At 39.3% G+C, this 16,444-nt stretch overlaps 1 protein-coding gene across 2 annotated transcripts; it reads left to right on the forward strand.

Annotated features, from left to right (window-relative positions):
* The first annotated feature begins 281 nt into the window (after positions 1 to 281).
* On the forward strand, positions 282 to 12,526 carry zc3h10 (zinc finger CCCH-type containing 10). Of its 2 annotated transcripts, none has more exon segments than NM_207098.1 (3): positions 282 to 298; positions 5,874 to 7,138; positions 10,753 to 11,647. In NM_207098.1, coding segments are annotated over 2 exon segments (1,626 nt in total). In that variant the 5' UTR covers positions 282 to 298; positions 5,874 to 6,019; the 3' UTR covers positions 11,260 to 11,647.
* The last annotated feature ends 3,918 nt before the right edge of the window (positions 12,527 to 16,444 follow it).

The following is a 16,444-nucleotide window of genomic DNA, read 5'->3' on the forward strand; positions in this document are numbered from 1 at the left end:
GCAACATCCCGTTTTTTTACCATAATTTTTAGAAAAATACGGATGTACCATGTCACATCCATGTACTAGCAACATCTCTATTTTGTTGCACGTTTACCCTGACTTGAGGACTTTTATTTTGACGTTCATTTTCCCCGTGAAGTGCTGCACCGGTAGTGCTTCGAAAAAGAAAAGGGGTCATTCATAGAGCAACTTGTGCTATAATGTTAGCACTCGCACTGTTGACACATGCTCCGTTTAGCTAGTAATGTTGTTCAGTTTATTCAACTTCGTTGGTTCGACCGGGTTTGTGGAGCGGGTAAGTTATTAATGGTAATGGTTTAGCTTCGCGTCTTTGTGTCTTGTCTAACGTTACCCGCGTTATCCGGGCCTTTGTGCCTGGAAGTAGACTGCGTGTTTTAACATTACTTCATTAGCTGAGTGTGGATATACTGCAAACTTAACGAAATAATGTCACCAACAATGTTTGTTTACTTATCGGACAACACACTTGGTTGTTCATTCACATTGAGTATATGCCGCAATGTGCTGTTGAAGTATTTGGCGCCTCATAGATTTGACATGACAACACACTGCTAGTAAACAAACAGTCACAATGGTTGTTTATAAAGATATACACGTTTAATATATCAGGTACGACAAGAGGTTGGGGGAAAACATTAAAATAAAATGTAGTTATTAAAATTATTACATACTATATTGATATTATATGTACACACTGCTACAGCTAAGTATATTTGAATTTATTTGGCTATAATAACAAAGGATTGCCAGTCTTTCTCGGTTTACTGCAATCATTAGGTATGGATTCGAGTTGAATGCTAATATCTTATTTGTTCTATAAAAGGCTGTTGTTTCTCCCAATTTCTAAAAAAACAAACAAACAAATTTTTAGCTTATTGTGAGTCATTTCAAGTGTTTTTTTTTTTTTTGAGAATAGCCAACATTTTTTTAAGGTCAATAAAAACGGGGTTATTGATTTTTTTTTTTTTTTATTCAATTCAATTCATCTTTATTTCTAGAGCTTTTTTTTACAATGCAGATTGTGTCAAAGTAGCTTCACATAGAAGATTATAGTGAATTGAAACAGTGTCAGTTCACCAAAATTAAATAAAAAATACCAAATATTGATTTATTAACTCCTTTAAAGTTCAATATAGGGCGAGGCAGTGGCGCAGTAGGTAGTGCTGTCGCCTCACAGCAAGAAGATCGCTGGTTCGAACCTCGGCTCAGTTGGCGTTTCTGTGTGGAGTTTGCATGTTCTCCCTGCCTTCGGGTGGGTTTTCTCCGGGTGCTCCGGTTTCCCCCACAGTCCAAAGACATGCGGTACAGGTGAATTGGGTAGGCTAAATTGTCTGAAGTGTATGATTGTGTGTGTGTGTGTGTGTGTGAGAATGTGTGTGTGGATGTTTCCCAGAGATGGGTTGCGGTTGGAAGGCCATCCGCTGCATAAAAACTTGCTGGGCAAGTTGGCGGTTCATTCCGCTGTGGCGACCCCGGGTTACTAAAGGGACTAAGCCGACAAGAAAATGAATGAAGTTCAATTTACAAGTATCTTGCAAAATGCATTTGGAATAGGATTGTGGGAAATTATTAACATTTACAATAACAAGTGTTTAGTGTTTTGGTGCTGCGTTGTTATCCTTAAAAGTTGTTATCCTTAAGATCCTTATCCTTTAATATATTCTCAAATAATTCTTCTTCTGTTTATTTCTGACTAGGTTTTTTTATTATTAATTTGGAAGCTATTGATCCTTTTCACAAGACAGTTTAATGATCATCAGCATCTTAAATCTTTGAACTTTTTAATACAAAAAAAGTATGAACATTTATATATATTATATCTAGGCATGGGATGATAACCGTTTTCAAAGTATACCGCAGTTTGAAAAAGTTAAGGTTTCAAAAGTTTCTGCAATGCCGTTCCTAAGGTATGTGTAAGACTTTTTATTTACATTTTTTGTTTGATTTTAGGACAACAGTATCTCCAGCAGAAAAGATGCTGTTTTCATTTGTACAAAAACTGAAACAAAAGACGGAAGAAGTCAATAATTTTTGTAGCCTGACACATTTACTGTTCCAAAATATTATAAAGGTTTCTCAAAATAAATTATAGTGTGTTCAAAAGGAAAAAAAGTTTTATTTTTTTTTACCCAGGCATTTAAAAAGACAATATTTTACAACAGTAATCACTATACTGTGAAAACGTGATATGATTATCCAAGGTAATCATATGGTCAGAATCTTATACCGGCCCATGCCTAATTATATCAGGCTGGTGTCCTGCTGAGTATGGCTGTTTCTCAATGTGTGTTCTTCAGTGATCTTGTGTTCTCGTGTAAGTCATAATCAACTGCCAAAGTTCAGTTCTAATAGGGTATATGCCTATCTAGTGTTTTTCCCATATTGATGAACTTCCGGTGACCTGTTATTGTGAACTTTCTTCCATTTTATACGGCTCCTTTCACAGCATTAATGTTGTAATGTCATTGAAATACATTCAGTTAAATAAACTTTGGCATTCATTTAGTTGCTCAAGCGCAAAACGAGACAAAGTCGTTTATTCGCACGCGCCTGTCAGAATCGGCAGGCTAGCGCAGAAGCTCCATTGAATATACTGGGGTAAAATAAATGCTCATATTATAAAGACATGGCGGGGTAAAATGTCATTTAATGCAGTGCTTCTTGTACAATCTGAGACCCACTTTATGTCAGATATTACTTAGCTAGTGGAGATCGCTGATTTTAAAGATGACAGACCTTAAACGCGCCAGTTTTTGCATTGGCATACAATTCGCCTGAAACGCTTAACCCAGGTTACTGGCAAATTGAAAGTCCTATTAGCATGCTTCGCCATATACCCTATACTCAAGACTGTAAAACAGAGGACGCGAGAAAGTTCCCGGCTGTGTTTTTGACATCGAGGATGCGTCGATGCATACTTGAGTGCAAAACTCGCTCGAGAAGTCCAAGAAGTCATTGCGGTTGAATAAGGAGGTGGGAAGCGCAGCAGTTCATATAAATTTATTAATTAAGTACGGAGATATAACTTATTTATCTCAGGAGTGTTCCTAAATGAAACAATGAAAGTAAACGTTACAATGAAAATCTTGATAAAGGCACAAACCCATTAAGGGTGTTGATTTTGCTAAAATTAGTATTTAAATTAGTTTTATTTGTATTATGCAACATATATTTGTAGGGTCTTTGTGCAGAGTATATATACTGAAAAGCGGGGAAAACAATAAATCATTGTACGAATGCTGTAATGTTTACATAATTTCTTGGTAAAAACGCGTGGAGGTCACGTGACCATCAGGAAAAACCAGGGAAGAGCGCAGCATCTCATTTCTCTAAGGACACATTCTCTGTTCTCCTGGGGCCTCATGTACGAAGACTTGCGTGGAAATCTTACTAAAACATTGCGTCCGCACGAAGCTGTAAATGTGCGTACGCAGAAAAAAATTCAGATGTATGAAACACTGCGTACGCCGAATCTCACGCATATTCTTTTGTACATCTGAATGAACGTGAAACTGAGCGCAACATGCACGAGCACAAAACCCCTCCCTGCCTCCTCCCCCGTATGAATATGCTAATGACTATGCTAATGGCAAAACCCAACGAAAAAGCAATGGCAAAATCAAGCAAAAAGAGAAACTTTGAACAGAATGTGAAATGGAGGTGCTGCTTTCGGAGGTAGACCGGAGAAAAGCGGTGTTATTTGCAAGTTTGTTCTCCGGAATTAACAACAAAAGAAAAAAATAGAGTGGGAGTTTAGCTGATACGGTTAACACAGTTGGGTCTGAACATCGCACTGAGTGCATTTAAAAAAGAAATAGTGTGGTTTATAACTGAAAAATGTTGCAGTACCCTAAGCGGTCTCAGTGGCGCACCTCATAAGAAGCATGAGATCATGTACAGACATATTCGAGCGTCAACTCGGCTCGAATCCAGCGTCTGATAAATTCTTTATTCTTTTTTCCCCCGCTACATATCAGATTTTGCCCACTGTTTATCAAGAGAAAGACAAGTAGGAATCATCAATAAGTTTGTGCATCATATTTTATTTGCACATTTATTGAATGGAAATGTTTCTGATTCACGCATGCAAATTCATCTTCAGATAGTGTCTTTATAGCAATGTGTGTGCGGTAGATTGCTCAGATTACATTGCGACTGCTGCAATTTGCGCTTTAATGTTTAGCTGGTCAACTGTATGGTATGGAAATCTTACATACCTACTATATGAACCCGTCTCATACAGCTGCCATTGCAAGGCTCAGACACTTTGTAGAGAAGAATTTAACACAACTGCCTCTAGGAGTCGCCAATGGAAATAAAACAGACACGCACAAAAAATGTGCGTACGCCAGCCAGAAAGCTGCCGTGAACCTGCGCACATTCCCACGTTCAGTTCATTGTTAGTAAATCCAAACATGAGCGATTCTGAGCGTGAAACCTGGCGTACGCAAAGTTTTTGTGCGTACGCAGCGTTGATACATGAGGCCCCTGGTCTCCTGACTTCGTTCTTTCGAGGTAACTTGGAAAGACCCTTCTTCACAAGAACGTAAGTCCATTCTGTGCGTTCTTGGAATTGAGAAACAGCCAATAGCTTCTTGCTTCAACACACCTGCCAGGAAGTTTCTAGTAAATCTAATAAAGCTGCAGTCACACTGGGCTTTTCCTTCCATAGACTTCCATTCATACGCACGTGAATGCGTCAGACCGGAAACGCGGGGTCATGCAACAAGTTCCGCAGGTTGCTGCGGTGCAAAGTTAAAGCTTGGTGAACTCTGACCTGCGAAATCCCATCACTTGACTACGTGAGACCAACCGAGGACCAAAACATGACCTCTCTGTACAGAAATTTAAAACATTGAGCAATCGCTCGCTTTTAAAAATGTCTAATAAGCTTGTTTAATCCCGCCCCTTTTCGCATGCTCAAACTTTAATATGACCGCAGTTTAAGAGCTTGATTGGCTGCTTCAGGTGTGTTTGATTGGGGTTGGAGCTAAACTCTCCATGGCTGCGTCCGCAACTGCCTACAACTCAGTAGGTACTGCATTTGAATTTAAACGTACTTCTCGGCCGTTAAAAAAAGTATGTTCTGTACAGTATGAATGTAAAAAATATGATTAAAATTCGGACATACTACATCCGCCATTTTGTCATGGTCACGTGACCTTCCTGCGTCAGTTGCGTCGCTTCATTCCCATTCATGAATTCTCTCACGGGGCATCATGGGATATAGCAGCATGCGTGGGATGTGAAAAGGATTCATTGTTAATTGTGTTTTTCATTGATAGTAAAAACAATTGTGATAGTTTTTTACTAAACTAATAAATTAAGTATAATTGCAAAAAGTTAAAGCTGTTTTACTCTATTGTTTGGATGTTTCAAAAGGAGATGCACAAAATTATGTCTATAATCCAATTTTAAAATTTATTAATAAACATTTTAGGGGGCATGGTGGCTTAGTCGTTAGCACTGTCGCCGTATAGCAAGAAGCTCGCTGGTTCGAGTCACGGCTGGATCAGTTGACATTTCTGTGTGGAGTTTGCATGTTCTCCCCATTTTTGTGTGGATTTCCTCTGGGTGCTCCGGTTTCCCTCACAGTCCAAAGACATGCGGCATAGGTGAATTGGGCAAAAATTGCCTGTAGTGTATTAGTGTGTGCATGGGTGTTTCCCAGTACTGGGTTGCAGCTGGAAGGGCATCCACTGTGTAAAACTTATGCTGGATAAGTCAGCATTTCATTTCACTGTGGATCTCTAATAAATAAAGAACTAAGCTGAAGGAAAATGAATGAAAAATAAACATTTTCTTTTCTCAAGTTTTAATCTATAAATGTGTCTGTGTTCCGTCCACAGGTGTGCGAGTGGAGCTGTGATCTGCGCTCTTCTACAGTCTGAGCTTCTCCTCCTCCTCCTTTGACTGTAACTCTGAACACTTGTAGACCTCCATCTCTCTGTCACCCACATGAGCGCATCGTTCTCCTCCCGCCGGGCCGAGCGCCATGCCTGACCGGGATAGTGCCTACCTGGCAGGTGGCGGTGGGAGTGGCAGCGGGGACGAGGGAGGGTCTGGGACAGGGGTTGGGGAGGGCCGAGCAACAGCAGTGGGTGGCTCAGCAGGCGGCACGGGTGGAAACGGAGGTCCCGGAGCCATGGGTGGAGGCGGAGCTTTAGGAAACGGCAACAGCTCCAGTAGTGCTTTGGGACTAGATGGCGTTTGTAGGGACTTTTTACGCAATGTGTGCAAGCGTGGCAAACGATGCCGCTTCCGACATCCTGACTTCAATGAGGTTCCAGATCTTGGAGTGCAGAAAAACGAGTTCATCTTCTGCCACGATCACCAGAATAAAGAGTGTGTGCGGCCCAATTGCAGATTCGTTCACGGGTCAAAGGAAGACGAGGACTATTATAAGAAAACAGGAGAGCTTCCGCTCCGGCTCAGAGGAAAAGTGGCGGCCGGATTGGGACTGTCTCCGACCGATCTCCCGTTTAGTCGTGGAGAGGTGCCTATTTGCCGGGATTATTTGAAAGGAGAGTGTCAGCGGGGGAATAAATGCAAGTTTCGGCATGTCAGGAAGGACTACGACTATGAAGCCTCGTCCCGGGTTGGAGTGGGATGTATGATAGGAGTCACCGGTGGTGTTAGCGGGATGGTGAACTCTGGGGGCGGAGGTGCAGGAGGTGTTGGTAGTGCTTGTGGAGGGATGGCTGGACTTGTTGCTGGTGGTGTAGGGAACTATATTGGGATGGGGTGTCCCAGTCTGGGAGGATGCAGAGAACAAGGTCTGTCGGGTGGAGTAGGCGGTGGAGGTTCATTGAGCGGCTGTTTGTCAATTGGGACAGCGGGTCACAGGCGATACGACAGGGGCCCGTGCTCTGTCTACGACCCTTTGTTTGAGAATGGCATTTTTGAAGCGGGGCCCGTGGAGGCCCCTGTGGACCACACTGTCCTCCAGCTGAAGAGACGGCGTTTAGAGGGCCTGCGACTTGCTGACGGGACCAGCGGTGGACATTATGATCTTGGTCTTCAGGCCACACTGGCGACCCGACCTGTAGAGTATCGCTTACTGGAGGAGGAGAATGCCCTGCTGAGGAAGAGAGTGGAGGAGCTGAAGAAACAGGTGAAACGGGTGCTTCTACACCAATTGTTTTAGTATGCCCCAAATTTTAGTATGTAAAATGTTTCAGCATACCAAAAAGGTTTTAGTATGGTATGTGTTTATGCAAGTGAGACAAGTGTGGTGCTAATCGACAAGAGAAGGCACCAATAATGGTCCATACACCATACTAATCAAGCAATACAACTGTTTATTGCTGGTACACACAGCTGATATCAATTATCCCAATAATATTCAATAATCATGAATCATACTCATGAACATCATTAATCGAAATACAACAAAATTGCATAAAAGGCTTATAATGCGAAATAAAGATGAGGTTACATGAATAAAAGATAGATAATGATAACTTCAAGCAATTTGATACAAGTATATACAACCTCAGAGACGTGCCATCATTTTCCTCTTCAAAGACTGGGGAGCCCGTTGCAGTCACATTGGAAAACCAACACGTGTGTCCGAGAATGCCGGGCGATGCGCGCTTATCCCACGGCTGAGCTTCCAATGTTTCAGCAAGAAACCCTCACCTTTATAGTCAAAATTTGGGTGCTGGCCAAAGGTTGGCCTAATAGGTAAGATAGAAGCGGAGTTGATCAGGCCCACCTCCTCTCTCAGCTAGTTGCACATTGTTTCTGATTGCAAAGCACTAATTTGAGGTTTGTAGTGTCAGCATGATTATCTAGAGTCAATATTCTACCTCCTGAAATTTGGAGAAAGTTAACCTTAAGGTCCGGAGAGCCTTCTCTGGTTATTTGGTCATGCCTAAGTGTCAATATTTTACCACATGAAATTTGGAGAAAGGTGTGAAGTTAACCTTAAGGTCATGAGACCCTTCTCTGTTCATTTGGTTGTTTGTTGAGCGCAACAGAAGAAAAAACAAAAAATATCTCATTTGTTACACCAATACTTTTATTTTAATAAACAGACTTTTTGTAGTAGGGTTGTAACAAGTATAGACCCTTTTCACAATTCCGGGTTTTTCAGTAGCGGAGGTCGCCATAGTTGGTAAAAACTTTGAGTTTGTACAATTTTTTTTTTTACAATCTTATTTGCTCAAATAACAAAAGAAAAACTTGATGATGATGTTATGAAGACGTTAAGAAAAAGAAAAAAATGTCTGAGAGTGATGTGGCAGCCAGAGCAGAGAATAACGTCAAATTAACTGTCTTGACCCATAGACGCATTGGAAACGCCTCGCACAAGCGGTAATTAGTTTTATGTAAATTGAAAGCAAAGTTTATGCATTCATAAACTTTTAATATGTATGTTTGTGTATGTAATCACCTAATAAAATTAAAAGGTTTAACATGAAATATTCCTTATATATTTTATATAGTCTATTTATATAGACTAATATTGTATATATATTGTAGGTAGTGCTGTTGTCTCTCAGCAAGAAGGTCACTGGGTCGCTGGTTCAAACCGCCGTTCAGTTGGCGTTTCTGTGTGGAGTTTGCATGTTTTCCCTGCGTTCGCGTTGGTTTCCTCCGGGTGCTCCGGTTTCCCCCACAGTCCAAAGACATGCGGTACATGTGAATTGGGTAGGCTAAATTGTCCGTAGTGTATGTGTGTGTGGATGTTTCCCAGAGATGGGTTGCGGCTGGAAGGTCATCCGCTGTGTAAAAACATGCTGGATAAGTTGGCGGTTTCTTACGCTGTGGCGACTCCTGATTAATAAAGGGACTAAGCTGACAAGAAAATGAATATTGTATATTATTTTATAATATACTTTTTATAATATATTATGTTATTTCACAGAATTAATACCTTTATAAATCAAATTTTTTCTGTTTTTGCAATAATACAAGTAATTTATAGGTGTATATGCACGTGTTAAATTTGAATTAAATCCTACACTGTGCCTCTAGCCATCTGTTTGCTTCAAAGCCTTCTCTGGCTTCTCTGGTGTCAGGAAGGTGGATGGTGAGGCGACAAGTTTGCTTAAACTTTTATGATGCCTCATCTTCTGACTCTCAGTATGTTCTATCGGGTGGAACAGATTTGATGTGTTCCCGCTGCTATTCGGCACCACTCTCCCGCACATTTTGCAGAGCACCGACCCACTTCCGAACCACTTCCACCAAAGCCGAACCACTTCCACACCACTGCATTAGTCTTTCCTCTCTCATCAACTAATTCGTCTGCATTCTTACTTGTGGAAGCTTGTTCATTCACATCTGTGTTCAGTGCACACTTCAGGGCAAACTTCTGCGACGGAGCTTAAGCAACTGCTGTGCTGAGCGCTGGCAGCGTGTCTGTGATGCAAGTCATCACGCAAGTGACATCAGGCTCTTTCTGACGGCTGAGCTTTGAACATCATTCAGTGAAAAATGATACAATGTATAATCTCTTTTAAATCTAATAATACATATATATATATATATATATATATATATATATATATATATATATATATATATATATATATATATATATATATATATGCAAATTTATATTGAAATACTAGAAATTTAAGCGCAGTTTAAAAATCATATCATCGTTATAAAATTTTTTTATTGCGTTATATATTGATATCGAATTATTGCCAAGCCCTAGTTTTAAATATATGGCCATATTTGCTATAACTTTGCATGAACACATCAAGTTTACCTGGAGAAAAAATAGCTGATCTCTTTTTTTTTTCCAGATGTTGCCACGGTCACTCATAATATCTGTGCTCCATTGATAATGTCTTTTCTATAGTCGCAGTGTGCACACTTAAATCTGCAGTCTCACTGCACTTTTCTCCCCACAGACTTTTATTCACAGCCACACGAATGCGTCAGACTGGAAACGCAAACTCGTGCGACTAGTTTTGCAGTTCGATGCGTTGGAAAGTTCAAGCTTGGTGAACTCTTACCTGTGAAATCGCATCACATGACTGCATGAGACCAATCGAAGATTAAAACATGACCTCTCTGTACTTTACAGAAATTGAAAATATGGACCATTCGCTCGCTTTTTTCAACATCTAATCATTTGTTTGATTCCCGCGAATCCCGCCTCCTTTTCGCAGCGCTGTACAACAGAATTTTGCAAACACAAACTGCAGTGTGACCGCAGCATAACTCTGAATCAGTCTACTCAGACTTAATTGACTTAACTCAGATGAGTTGTCCTGAAACAGAAATAAAGTCAACTCTGAGTTCAGGTTTAAACTCTGACGCTGTTGATCCTCCTTACTGAAACGGGCCCCAGAAATCAAATGCAGTCAGCTGCCTGTTCAAATACTGCATGTGGCTGCTGTTAGTCTGCTCAGTGCTCAACCAGTCCCTTCTAGATTTTGTCTAAAATGACTGATTTTGCAGTGAATTTGTGGCAGTTCTTGTTGTCTTGCTGTAAAAATACAGACAAAATTACAGATCTGCTTAACACAACCTCTGCCTGTTTTCAATTGAAATTCAGCTTTTTAGTCAGTGAAAGTCAGCGAATTCAACATTTGTCTTGAACCATGATTATAAATCTTGCAAACACCAAAGCAACACCTTCTACGTCTGATGTTAAGATCAGTATGAAAATCATTGAATTTAAATGCGGCACAACTGTTTATACATTCTCAATGTGTTCGGAGTGAAGCTCCAAGTCAAACTCACACGTTTCCTCTTATCCTCAAGGTCTCCAATCTCATAGCCACCAACGAGGTGCTTCTGGAGCAGAACGCTCAGTTTCGTAGCCAGGCTAAAGTGATGACTCTGTCCTCCACCCCTGCTCCGTCTGAGCAGAGTCTGGCACCCCCTGTGGGCTCTGTGAGCTCCTACAACCACGGTATTGCACAGACACACACCACCCTGAGCAGTGCAGGTCTGCAGACCCGTCCTGTCACTCAACAAGACCTGGTCGCTCCATCTGGCGCGCCGACGGCTCCTCCAGCTAATGCAGCACCACCTACAGCACCGCCTCCGCATCTCAACCCTGACCCCATCTCTGCCGCCCTCGCCCAGACTATTGCCCAGGGAATGGCACCGCCTGTCTCAATGGCTCCGGTTGCAGTTTCTGTGGCGCCGGTTGCTGTGTCCATGGCACAACCGTTACCGGGCATCACCATGAGCCATGCAACCACGCCAATGGTAACGTATCCCATCGCTAGTCAGAGTATGAGGATCACAACCTTGCCTCATTAGCATGGGCAGATGACGTCAGCAATATATATTAAAAAACTCCAAATCAGGCTGAACTTTCTCGAAATTCTTTCTCTTTACTGAGAAATTAGCTTTCTCAGGTGAAGGATGTGTTTTGACTGAACATGCGTACAGGTTTCTGTGTACAGTAGGATTTTCTTTTGTGAATTTATGGAATATATTTCAGTTTTTTCTTGCCATGCTTTAGCGGATGATTGCCTTTAAGAGACTCTTGGAGACATTTGAGGGATGTGACTGTTATGCTAATCACTACAGAAGGATTGTGAATTTACTCGTTAGCTGTTTTGTTAATTTTTATGTGTCTGAGCTGATTATTAGTCTTTTGCACAGAAATAATGAACAAGGTACTGTATGTTAAACACTTTTTAAAGTGATAGTTCACTCAAACATTTGATTTTCTTTCATTATTACTTGGCCTCAAGTGGTTATAAACCAATGAGTTTCTAATATTTTGAAGAAAACAAAAAAAAAACTGTATCCCTTGGCTTCTGTACACCCAAAAAAAGCTTATTTTGGCTGCTTGTTCAAATTACTTTTAAACTACAAACAATTTTTGGGACAACTTTAATTTTTCATGTTCAATCCACTTAAATATGTTAAGTTAACTTAATTGATTTGTGTTTGGACTAAGCTTGACACGATACTGGAATTCAGTACCAATCGATACTGAAATTTTACAAACGTCCATTTCCCGCTAACATTTTAGCGCTGTTGAGCTCGTTCTTAAACAGCGCTGATTTGCCATAGTGTTCACGTGCTTAACAGAGTTGACTCTGATTGGCCGTAAAGGTCATCAGTTCACTGTACTCTCACCGATGTTTACTGGGAGTAATCACAGACACAGGGAAACTGGAGCATTTTAAAGTCGCGATTCATCAGTGGATCGCTCGTATGTCAGCTTATAGACAAACCAGCTGATGGACGAGACTTTAAAACTCTCCAGTGTCCCTGTATCTGTGGGAACACTCAGTAAACAGCAGTGACAGTTCAGTGAACTGATGACCTTCACAACCAATCTCAGTCATTTCTGTTGAGCACGTGAACACTACGGCAAATCAGCGCTGTTAAAGACAACAGCGCTCAAATCTTAGCAGGAAACGAACGTTTTTAAAATTTCGGTACAGATAGGTATCGAATTTCAGTATCGTGACAGCCCTAGTTGAGACAACATGAATGAATTGTGTGGAGCATTTTTTTTACTGTGCACTAGGAAAAACAAGTAATGTGTAAGTAAATGATTACAGGTTTCCAGCTTTCTTCAGTGTGTGTGTGTGTGTGTGCGCGTGCGTGTGTGTAAGTGTGTGTGTGCGCGTGTGTGTTCAACACAAGAAAGGGAATCAGAAAGGTTTGGAAAAAGTCAAAGGGGAGTAAATGGATAGTTTTTTAAATTTTGGATGAACTGTCCCTTTAACTCCTGTCACATTTTACGTCAAACAAAACAAAAAAGGCATAAAATGTGTTGTGTTTCTTTCTTCGGGAAACTGAATGGATGCATTTTTCTGTCAGAATGCAGGTCATGTTTTCTTCATCTTGGGTGAGTATCATTCTGAAATGTTGATGGAAACAAATATATATATATATATATATATATTTCTTATCAAACTAAATCTTCTGTTTTTCCTTTGATCACTTTCTCTTTTCTCGAAAATATAATCAGATCACCTGAAATGGATTTGTGTTCAACAGGATCTCAAATACTTTAGTTTATATAATTTAATTCTTACTTGTTTTTAAAGTTGTTCACTTCAAACTGAGCCGACGGTTTTATAGGAAGTTCATTATTTGTTTGTAGCTATAAGGCTGTGCAATATGACAAAAATCTCATATCACGATAGAAGTCATCTCATATCATGATAATTATATATAAATGTCAGGATATAGTAACATTTATGTAAATTCAATCAATTGATAGTTTGTACATATTGGCCACATTCATTCATTTTCCTTTGGCTTAGTGTTACAACCTCCTGGCTCAAGAAAGTAGCAACAAAACCAAATAAAGATCCAAACCAGAAAATCAAATCAACTTAAATATATTTAATCAAAAATTAAGTGAAATAATACATGAATATAAATAAAAGAAAACAACAAAACTGAAGAGGGAAGGATGAACACCCGCAGTCCTGTTCTCTCGGTTTTTATCCAAACCCACATCAGAGGTAACACACCACACCTGGTCCAAACGTCAATCACGGCAAAACACCGCACCTGTTCAAAACTCCAGAAGAATACCAGATCATGGAACACCTCCATCTAGTGGACACTGGTTAACAAAACCTTACGACCGTCACACTTAGTCTCTTTATCCATCAGGGGTCACCACAGCGAAATGAACCACTAACTTATCCAGCATATGTTTTACATAGCAGATGCCCTTTCAGCTGCAACCCAGTACTGGGAAACACCCGTACACATTCACACACATACACTATGCCCAATTTAGTTTATTCAATTCCCCTATAGCGCATGTCTTTGGGCTGTGTAACTGGAGTACCCGGAGGAAACCCATGCCAACACGGGGAGAACATGCAAACTCCACACAGAAATGCCAACTGACCCGGCCAGGACTCAAACCATCGACCTTCTGGCTGTGAGGCGACAGCGATAACCACTGAGCCACCGTTTTGGTATATACTCAAAAATGTACTCATGTGATCGTATTTCTAACTTTATTTAAATCTTCAGGGCAAATGTTTAATTAAAAATGTGGAAATAAAAAAATGTTAAAATATAAAACACATTCTAGACACTAATAAGTAAAGGTCCAGCAAAAAAATAAAAAAACATTACTAAATAAAATTCAAAATGTAAATAACCCCGTAATGGCATGCAATATATCGCACTCATATAATGTATTTTTGGATGCCAAAATTATTATTATTATTATTATTTCTTTATTATTACTTTTTGTCTCTACAGTATATATCTCAATGCTAGTCGTCTCATGATGGTATATACCACGACATAGTACCATTTATGTAAACTCAGTCAATTAATAATTTATATATATATTCATACACACACACACAGTTGAATTCATAATTATTTGCCCCCCGGTTTATTTTTTTCCCAATTTTTCTTAAATAGAAAGAAGATTTCTGCAACAAATTTCTAAACATAATAGTTTTAATAACTTATATCTAATAACTGATTTATTTTATCTTTGCCATGATGACAGTAAATAATATTTGACTAGATATTTTTCAAGACACTTCCATACAGCTTAAAGTGACATTTAAAGGCTTAACCTGGTTAATTAGGTTAACTAGGCAGGTTAGGGTAATTAGGCAAGTTATTGTATAACCATGGTTTGTTCTGTAGACTACAAAAAAAGCTTAAAGGGGCTAATAATTTTGTTCTTAAAATGGTGCTTAAGAAAATAAATAAGTGCTTTTATTCCAGCCAAAATAAAACAAATAAGACTTTCTCCAAAAGAAAAAATATTATCGGACAGACTGTGAAAATTTATAGTTTATAATTTATAGGGCTTAGTTTTGACTTCAACTGTATATATATATATATATATATATATATATATATATATATATATATATATATATATATATATATATATATATATATATATATATATATTGGGAACTTGTAAAGGACTATTTATTTCTTTGCATTTTAAAGGATATACTCAAAAATTTACTCGTGATAATATTTCTTTATTTAAAACTTCAGGGCAAATGTTTGAATAAAAATAAACTTTGCAAAAACTAATGATTACAGGTTTAACATAAAAAGTAAAAGATATCGCTAAATAAAATGCTAAATGGGGCGACATGGTGGCTCTGTGGTTAGCACTGTCGATTCACAGCAAGAAGGACGCTGTTTTGAGTTACGGCTGGGTCAGTTAGCATTTCTGTGTGGAGTTTGCATGTTCTCGCCATGTTAGTGTGTGTTTCCTCCGGGTGCTCTGGTTTCCCCCACAGTATAAAGACATGCGCTGTAGGTGAAATGAATAAGCCAAATTGTCTGTAGTGTATGTGTGTGTCGGTGTTTCCCATTACTGGGTTGTAGCTGGAAGGACATCCGTGCGTAAAACACAAGCTGGAATAGTTGGCGGTTCATTCCAATGTGGCCACGAACTAAAGGAAAATGTATGAAAATGCAAAATGTAAATATCCGTAATGGCATGTAATATTGCGCTCACACAAATAATGAAAAGTATTACCGTAAACATTGCATTTTGTGTGACCACAATTATTACTATTATTTTCATAATTTGTCTTATGTGTAGCTGTTTCACATTTTGTTGAATTAGTGGTTAATTCATATGAAATCATACATTCTCATATCATTTATTTGTGTTTGTTTATACATGCATTTATCATAAATTAGGGTTTGGAATCTAGGGTGGTTAAATTGTAGATTTATAATGTAAAGGGTGTTGTTAGCTATTTCTGAGTTGTTTAATTTGGCCTGTTTTCAGTCTTGTTTAATCTGATAAACCACCAGCTTTAGGTCTGCAGGTCATGAGCACATCTCTGGATACTCTGGACTGAGAACACAAAGTGTCTCCTGAAGGATTTTACAAATGTAATAAATTGCAAGGAAAGCTGCAGGTTGCCGTCTGATGAGAGAATCTACTCTGGCAGGTACTTTCCCTTTCTTTTTTTACATTGAAAGAATTGCAGGTCAGTTTTGATTAGTCAAATTTTATTCAAAGTCGAGGTCTTATTTTATTAAGTAGCATAATATCTGTAAAATAGTTATATGCAGGGTGTGAATTACAGGGGGGTTTGGGGAGTTGACCCCCATAAATAATGCTTGATCCCCCCTGAAGTACATCAAAACAACATGTATGGGGGGGTCAGATAAATAATTTGCTCTGTTTTGTATTTTAAATAATAATAATGTTAATAATTGAGTTGAAAAATGAATAATAATTAATTATATAAATATACATTTGACCACCCCTATTGGATCATACCATTGTGAATGCTTAATTAGAAAAACTCATATTAAGAGTTCACACTTAGCTGATGATTGATTATGAAGTGTGTTTGGCATGCTGTCCTAATAGAGAGCCCTAAGCTTGTAAGATCCTCGAGCCCAGGGCTCCCTTGCGTTTTTGAGGGGAGGTTGAGCTCAGGTAGGTCTCAAGAACCCAACCCCCCTGCTTATTAAATGCTAATGGCATAAATGGTGCCGACAGGGG

The sequence above is a fragment of the Danio rerio genome, chromosome 6, assembly GCF_049306965.1.
Source record: "Danio rerio strain Tuebingen ecotype United States chromosome 6, GRCz12tu, whole genome shotgun sequence".
Classification (NCBI taxonomy): domain Eukaryota; kingdom Metazoa; phylum Chordata; class Actinopteri; order Cypriniformes; family Danionidae; genus Danio; species Danio rerio.